We start from the raw sequence: 9,056 nt of genomic DNA, 5'->3' as shown, positions 1-9,056 counted from the left end.
TTAACCATTTTTGCCACTCAGGTTCTCCTTATCAGTGTGTGTAGTGTGGCAGGCACCTCATATTTATTGATCTAAGAGATCATGAATGCTGAGCAAGGACGTGCATAGGAGCCATGCATCATTGTTAATGGACAGAGCAAAAGCCAAAAGCAAAGCACATTTTCAGCTCTTGCACTAATAGACAATAATCTGGGAACTGTTGATTTTCATTTTTGAGGAAAGAAATGCTTTACTAAAATCAAATCAAATCATACCCAACTTATATCAATATAATTTTGGAATTCAAAGGAACTGGAAACACTCACATAGTGATTGGCTGAGTCAAGTTGGCTTCCAACAATGCCATCGTCCACCTGAGCTCTCGGTGGTTATTGAAAGCACACGTTGGAGTCATCCTGGAGAAAAAGATTCCATTGAAGATCGTGTAGAAAGGTGAAGGCATATTTGATACAGAATTTTAATGAACTAAAATTGGTTTGTTGAATCTCAGAGTCCCTGAAATGTTTAGAGAACACTGTGGAAAATGTATACACTTGGGAGCGAATCTGATTAAGTTTTGTGTGCTAATAAAACTGTACTCAGGTACATTTTAAAAAAGTATATTTAGAGAAATGGGTATTCTTTTAGCAGAAACATATCTTTTCTGTATTTGGAAGGCATGTTTGTGGAAATATGTATCACCACACATTTTCTATATTAACTTCCAAGCAGTATCCAGGCCTGTAGAGGCAAAATCCAAAATTCAGTGCTGTTAAATTGGTTCGGACTCCTAGCAACCCTATAGGACAGCCTGGACCTGCTCCATAGGGTTTCTAATGCAGGACATCTAGATACGGAGTTAGACAGCCTCATCCGTCTCCTCCGGAGCCATTGATGAATTTGAACTACCAAGCTTACAGTTGGCAGCCCAATGTTGAACACTGGGAAATTTGTTTTTCCCTAGTGTTATCTAAGTTTGTTAAAACGTGAAACATTGAAGAGTTACATGTAATATAAGAGATTTTATTTCCAAACATGGATTTTCCCCCCCTTTAATTAAATTAGTTTTCCAAGTTATTTTTTGTCTCTAAAGTTGAGACTCAATCCAGAGATAGCTATTACTCCATTTCAGTGCTCATATCCTTTCTCTTCCTTCCCCTCAAAGGGACTTGGGAAAATGGAGGTGTATGGGGCCAGGGTGGGGGTGAGTGTGGGGGAGGAGGAGAGTCAGTGGCAAAAGCCCATAGAAATTTTGAGTCAGAATTTTGACCCATTGTTGTTAGGTACCCTTGAGTCAAGTCCAACTCGAACTGAACCCATGTACACTAGAACCCAGTCCTGCCTAATCCCGTGCCATGCTCACAGTCGGAACCATGTTAGCCCATTGTTGTTGCTACTGTGTCAACATTGGGGACCTTCCTCTTTCTCTGTCTACCAACATGATGTTCTCCAGGGACTGGCCACTGGATAACATGTTCATAGCACTGAGAGGAAGCTTCATCTCCTCCCTTCTAAGGAGTAAGTCTGGCTGTACTTCTTCTGAGACTTCATGTTATATTCCGTATTCTCGGCCAATACCACAATTCAAACACACTGCCTCTTCTGGGGGTCTTCCTTAATGGCTGTCCCGCGCTCACATGCATGTGATGTAGTCGAGAATACCCTGGCTTGGTCCAGGCACTCCTTACTCTCCCAAGTGACACCACATCCCAGTCGTTTTTGACCTCGTAGGATGTTAATATTGACTCTTTTTGTTAGTCAACTGCCAGTTTTACTTACTGTTCATCTGAATAATATATATGTCTGTATATCTACTCTGATTAGGTAACTGGGCTGTTTGAAACAAACACCCCCAGAACAGCTAAATTTTAACAGTCACTACCCACACCTGCCACAACAGATTAGTACGGCTTGTCTTGATCTTACCTAACTCTTTTGTTTTATGTCAAATCTTCCTGTTTTCAGGGAATAAGACTTCTTGATAGAAGCTTATATTTTGACATAAAGAACTTTGGGGCTGCAAGTGTAAGGCAATTTTATCCTTATTTTCTAGTTGGAATATCGACCTATTTGAATTTTATGGTGTTCATGTCGTAAGAACATCATGTATTCTACAAACCTTGACCTGGTTTTAGCAGCATAACTGTATTGGATTTACTGGCCACATCAGACTGAATACACTATTTGAGAGATTAGAATTTCTTTGCTGTGCACGCAATTGCTACCTTATAAAGTAGTATTGACACCGCAGTTCGCTCTCTTTATAACCATACCCACTATCATTATAGTTATTATTTACAATTCAGAAGCACTGTGTTTCTTCTTAATTGCAAATGGACGAAAACCATTGGCCAAGCAGAGTTAAAATTTTCATCAAGCAGGATTCTTAAGTAGGGTATTCTTACAAGGAAAATTTCTTTTTACCTTAAACTAGTTCTGAAAATTCTTTTTGAATCAGCCCCATTAACAATCCTTTTGAAACAATGTCATCGTCTCCTGGATAGTCATCAATATTGCATTCTTGCTGGAAGTTCCTATTCCGTTGGTCACTCAGAACCACTCGCTGCGGGGGGTCTTTATTGATTTGTATCAATGTAATTGAAAATATTGGATTGGATGTATGGGGGCTTAGAATTTGGGCTGTAGAGCCAGATTCCCGGGGCTCAAATCTCCGCCACTTCCTATTTGTGTTATATTGGGCAAGTTATTTAACTTCTTTGTGCCTTAGTTTCTTCATCTTTTAAATAATTATCTGGAATATTCAGTATGTTCATACATAAATGAAGGGACTTCAAAAGATAAGATTTTTCATGAACCTTTTGAAGCCTTCTCACAGTACCTTTAGAACCATACATAGCAGTAGAAAGTACTCAAGTTTCAGCCTCAGAATAATTGACTTGCCAATTAAATATCTAGAGGACTACCAGAGAGTGGTGCTTCAATTGGTCTATTTTTTACATAGCATTGCAGACAACAGTTAGTAGCATGGTCTATATAGTACAACATATTTTTTTCTACTTTCACCGTGACCGTTCTAAGTGGTAATGACCAATTATGGTCTTTTATGGCATATTAGTAATGTTAGGATACACATTTCTGTAGCTGGGCATTCTACCTAACAGTGCAAAAAGCACAAAAAAAGTGTTCTTTGCTATGGTGTGTATGAGGTGAGCTTCAAAAAGTTTGGTACAAATAGTCCTTATCTTTTAATTCCATTTTTCCAAGAACTTTTTGAAGCCCTCTCGTGTTGGGTGAAACTACAGAATAAGGTGGTTTATCTGTCTGTCTTCGTGGGAAGAGTCTTGTCTCTAGGCTGCCTCTGCTGGGGCCATGTGAACCAGAGATACCCAACACAACACTTCTGAGATAGAAGTGCTGCGGAGGTCCACACTGTTGCCACACCAGTGAAAAGCCCTGGACATGTTTTAATTTTCCAGAGAGAAGGTCTCCTAGACTTTTATAGTTCTCTCTTCCCATAAACCCATTTCCACCGATATTTCTTTTTTTCTGACTAAAAATAAAAACCAACTAATTTGTTAGAAAATACTGCTATCAGAATAATTTGGTTAAAACTCTTATTTCATTTAACTTTCTTTTCACCAGATAAAGAAACCAGGGACTGGCTACTGTGCTAAGAACTTTGGTGTCTTATTTTTACCCTACATTGTCTATTATATATAATCATTACTTGAGAATTGTTTTCTGAATGAATGAACTAGCCTGACAGAAGGTCCATTCTTTGCCAGATTTTGCCTTCCCGTGTTTGCAGAGACAGCGAGGCAGCTTACATGAGTGAATTGGGTGGGTGGGAAAGGAAGGCGTAGGGACTATGGGGAAAGGCATCTGAGGGCCGGATTAAGCACCACCGACACTTTGTGCCATGTGCCATGGGAAAGGAGAAGTGTCTGGCTGAAGCCTATGAATATTTACCCCATATAAATGATAGCCATTCTTCTAGACTACTTCTATTTCTCAACTCAGTATGTACTATTATTCAGTGAAATAAATATAAATATGTATGCACACTCACACATTGGCCCCTCTGCACATTGTGCATAAAGGTCACTTGTCTGTGTGATATTTGTGCTTATTGAGAACTGATGGATGTTGTTCCAAATGTATTAACAAATCTGTTTTCAGTGATTTCTAATTCTTATCAGTGATAGCACGAACATTTATTTATTGCTAAGTGGAATAAAAGCAAAAGCAACATATTCCCAAGAAAACATATGGATGACAGCTAGCACATATGGACAATTATGCAGTTAGGGTGACTTCCCTGGCTGTCTTCTGAGAATTGGAGGCAGAACAGCTAGAAAGAATAGCCACTGGCGTGTTCCAAAGGGAGCTTCAGTGCTTGGCTTTGACCTTACGCCTAGCCCTTTGAACCTCCCAGCTGCTTCTTGGGAGAAAGATGTGTCTGTCTGCTCCCCTGAGAGAAGAGTTAGAGTCTCGGGAATTCTATGGAGCCCTTCTCCCTGCCCCACACAGTTGCTAAGAGTTAGAACCGGCTCTCCGGCCGTGAGTTGGACATTCATTGCTAGTATGCTTAGTCTGGCAACTCCCGTCCCATAAATGAAATGTATATGGACTTCGAAGCTCTTGACCACTCCCTTTTACTGGACTTCCTTAGGGTTTTGTCTGGTTTATTCCATTTGTAGGTGTAGGCATATTTATATTACAGTATCCTAATTCTTGATCACCATATTCTTCTTCTTTTTCTAAAAATCTTAGCATAAAGCATCCCACAGCAAGAATGGTAACTTGCAACGCCTTTTTTATTCTTCTTACCAGCTCTTGACATTTGTCGCTTCCTTGAAACTTTCAGTCTTGAGAACGGCCTTCTTTCTCTTGCTTAATTCTTTGCTTGTGTGCCATGCTAATTTCCCTTTATGTATACTTGTTTGATGTGGCTCCTTTGTCTTTTCACTTCATGTCTGTCAGTCTCCTTGGTTGAAATGTTTAAGTTCTTTGAGGGTGGGGACCAGGACATTTTTGACTCACTGTGCCGATGTTGTGCTTAGTAAATGGCTTTTGGTAGGGCATAAAATTTACTGAGATTTTGAAGCTGGATAAAGCTCGTGTGAATATTTTCTAAGTTCAGAAAATTGAGTTCTTTTTTTGAAAAATGGATACCTATGCCATCAACAAACTAAGTCAATTTTAGAATGGCTCAACCTCTTAGTAAAATATTGCAAATCAATTTAGAAAATAGTTATGGGAGGGAGAAAAAGACATTTTGTGGGTATTCAAATAAACTTTGTTGTTCTAAGGCATTTGAATAGAATTTTTCAACAACAAGGCAGGTTAATGTTTACATTGCTGTATGTTACACGGCTTCTTTCTAACCGCTGTGTGTGGCTCAAAATCAACTATTGGACAGATTTTCTGAGCTCTCTCTCTCTCTTCCTGTTTGTGTGAGCTACTGAGGAATTCTTCCGTAGTCGCTCTGCTCCTTTTACATACTGTCCACGTTCAAGAGGACATGGGAGCGTGTGCGTCACGTACTCGGCATGCTGGGAGGGCAGAGGCAGCGCTGCTGAGATGTGTCTGGGTCTTCCCTGAGTACGCATACACCGTGCTTTTTGTTCTCATTTTTAAAATTTTCATCTGGATTTGCTATTTTTAAATGTACCATTTTCTGTACATATTTCATGTATGAATCAATATATGTCAAATATACAGTTTTAGGCACCATTTTTTAGTACTATGGTTTAAATTATGTGGTCACATTTAGGCAAACCTAAATATAAAGTATTTGTTCATCTTCTTGATTGGTATGTTATTATAACCCAAATTTTTGCTACTCCAAATCACAATATACTTTCATAGTAAGCTTCATGATGAGTCATATAGGTAGGTTGCATTTCAAAAGATAGGTGATAGATTCAGACCACACTTGGGATAAATATAGACAGCACTAAATTTCTCATGGACATTCATACATGATGAAGCTTAGACATTTGTAACAAAGAGACGATGACAGTGAAATTCTCTGTACAGTGAAGAAAAGCCATGCCCAAATCACAGGTGATAATCAGCTTTTTTGAACACTACTCAATAATGAGCAATTCACTATAATTTCATAATTGGGACACCTCATTAGAGATAATTGATGCTAATCAGAGTGAATTGACTTGAAGATGATGTCTTCCAGATTTTGTGCCAAGTGAATTATTTTGTGCCCCTTTTCATGTGAAAGATTTAAAAGATATTCAATTAATTGGGACATTTGTAAGGCATTTGTTTAAGTGGCTGCTAATTCAACTGCGTTAGCAGCATTAACATGACATGGATATGTATTGGACATAATAAAAAGTGTACTCCAAACATGCATGTTCAAATAATCTTCAGTTTAGTCGCAAGCATTTAGTATGTTTGGATAAAACTCAAAATTATGGGAGAAAAACTTGGAAGTGAGGTTAATGCTACCTTTCTTTTCACAGCGAAGCCCTCAGTTTTAATCGCCACCGACAAATCAGGACGCCTTTCAAAACAGCGATTGCTTGCAGTCACTTGATGCCATTCTTACTTAGCTCCTTCACCAAGTGCTTGGGGTCCCCGCCTTCCCGTCTTTTTCCTTCTCTTTTTCTTGCCTTTGCTTATTTCATGTGTCTTTCATATCATAGACCCACACTGCCTTGTGTTGAAGGAAGAAGCTGCGTGATGTACTGCACATGTCCTAAGGGATGGAATTTAACCTCAGTTTCTGTCTCTCCCCCGCACAGTCCCTTCAGTCTGAATATGTTCAGTACTAAGGCCTTGCCTCTGCGGTGACAGCTGGTCCACCCTTAGAAACAAGCTCTTCAATGGACGAGCAGTGTAGCGGGAAGCGACTGCTCGCTGGGAGGAGATCTCGGCCTTCTTGGGAATATGGGAAAGGAGACCGTATTGACAGTTTAAAGAAAGCACTAAGAAAAGACCTTCAAGAGACGTGAAACCAGAACCTTCTGGTTAATGACTACTGTAAATGCACTGAGACTATGTTTATGGAGATGTGAGCAAGTTTTAAGACAGTTTTAATGTTGAATTTGGCATTTTGAAAGGTTATTTTTAATGTATTTTGGAAATACATTTGTTAATTACATTTACATGTACAGTGTTACATTATGTATGTATTGTCAACTTTGAAAGACTATTTTGATAAATTTATAAATATATGAAATGATGTAAAAACTAGACTATATTTTGATTTAGATTTTCCTGCTGTTTGCTACCAAAATTTTGTATTTAAAGTTTGTTCAGGTTCCTTGTGTCTACAATGAGAACATAATTCCTTCCACATAAGAAAAAGTAAGGGAGAAAGATTTTAGAAAGTTATTTTTATGTTCCCTCTATGATTACTGCAAGTCAGTTCACTCTCTGGGAAGTCCGTCTACTTTAAGGCGCTCGTTTGAGCTTACTGCTGGCAAACGTGTAATGACTGGATATGGTTTATGTCGATGGTTCCCTTTCCCTTTGTTTGTGTCGCTGACCACTTGAATGATTTCTGCAGCCTTGGGGGCTTTTTAAAAGGTGTGTCATCTCATTGAAGATCAGAATTCACTGAAAATTCTCTCAGAAAACAAGGATTTTCTCTATGAAGTGACTCAACATTCCGAGTATCTGATTTCCTTCCTCCTCTCCAGTGAGTTCTTTACGCAATTAGAAGATTGTGCTTGTGGTACGAGATTGGGGTTGTCTGTCAGCACGCATGGCCCCACACGAATTTTAAATCAGTGGGAGAAAGAGATGCTGCTAACTGGTTCTCTGCATCAAAAAATATTTTTTTCAAACAAGCATACAAACCCCGGCACACATTCTAGCCTATCAGGGACCAGACCTGGAATGAAGGGAGCCTTTCGGTACTCACAGCTCTTTCGTGGCAGTATAACTCCATGTTCAGGCCGGCGGATCCTGCAGACTTTATTTCTATGGGGACCTGGGGAGCCTTAGATCTGATCCGCTTCCAGGCTGCTTAAAAACTGGCTACTCAGAGCCATTGAAGATACAAGTGAATGGATTCATATGAAGTGCTTTATTCCCAACCATAGAATTATTAATAATGTATGTATTAGGAAGAGGGTACCTTGAGACTGCTTTTAAAGGCTTCAGCAAAATTTTTTGTTCGTGTTTTAAGTTTTTAAAAAGGCATTTGAATGAAAGTTTGACTCAGGTTCATTAATTTAACCTTCAATAACTGCAGTAACAAACAATTGCACTAAACTGATGGGAAATGTGTTTTAAGAATAAATTATGTGGAATTCAAATGAAAAAGTTAAATATTTTATTATAAAGGAAGATTGATTGTATAGGAATATGATAGTATTTTAAGAGATTTATTGGTGAAAATGGAAATGACATTTGAGAAGTAGGAGAAAGGAAACCATGTTGACAGTTTTAATTCTATGAACACTAATTGTGTGCAGCTATTAAAATGATTGTAAAATTGACTACTGTTAATTCTTTATAATTATGCATGTATATAGGTCATATGTATTTACATGTGTATGTCTTAAATGTATTTATACACATGTGCATACATAGGCACACCAAGAAGTATATGTATATAATATAGATTATATAGCAAAGTGATTCTACTTCAGTAATAAAAATTGTTTGACATGTATTTTGTTATGAAATAGTTTACCTTCCAAAAGATATTTTGTTTTATTTTAAAGTGTAGAAGAATACACTGCTAATAAATAATAAAAGTTTTATGCAATTTATCTATTTCCTGGCTTTTTTATAGCTTGAATTTTGAGTTTTCAATACATGGACGTCTTCCTAATGTTATTTTTGACTCACGCTGATGGGTGCCTTTTGAGTTTTCCCCATCTCTCCGTTCTGGATGTTTAGCTTATCTTGTATTAACCTCCAGGCCACGGTCACTGCCTTAAATACACGGTGAGCTCCAGGAAACTACACAGGGAAGTTCACAAACATCAGTCTAGTCTCCACCGTGCTCTCTTTCTCTTTCTGTAACTTTTTCTCGGTTAAAAAGCAAACAGGCAAACGAACAACAGCAAAATAAAGCAAATGCTGTTCACACTTCAGTGTCCTGAGTCGTGCTTTGGTTATTTAAGACTAACAATATA

General features: G+C 38.3%; 1 protein-coding gene across 2 annotated transcripts in view; it reads left to right on the top strand.

The window, feature by feature from the left end:
- CDC14A (cell division cycle 14A) overlaps window positions 1-8,687 on the top strand; it is a 181,231-nt gene extending 172,544 nt beyond the window's left edge. Inside the window, exon 16 of one of the 2 annotated variants that reach the window (XM_045292117.1) lies at window positions 6,426-8,687. In XM_045292117.1, coding sequence (XP_045148052.1) covers window positions 6,426-6,443 — 18 coding nt within the window. In that variant the 3' untranslated portion in view covers window positions 6,444-8,687. The remainder of the gene's footprint in view (window positions 1-6,425) is intronic. The other variant, XM_004699231.2, reaches the window with a different exon arrangement.
- Window positions 8,688-9,056: the final 369 nt, after the last annotated feature.

The sequence above is a fragment of the Echinops telfairi genome, unplaced genomic scaffold (assembly GCF_000313985.2).
Source record: "Echinops telfairi isolate 266 unplaced genomic scaffold, ASM31398v2 ScPeMD7_443;HRSCAF=831, whole genome shotgun sequence".
Lineage (NCBI taxonomy): Eukaryota > Metazoa > Chordata > Mammalia > Afrosoricida > Tenrecidae > Echinops > Echinops telfairi.
Note: the sequence above shows the minus strand (reverse complement) of the source record. Positions and strands in the feature narration are given on the sequence as shown.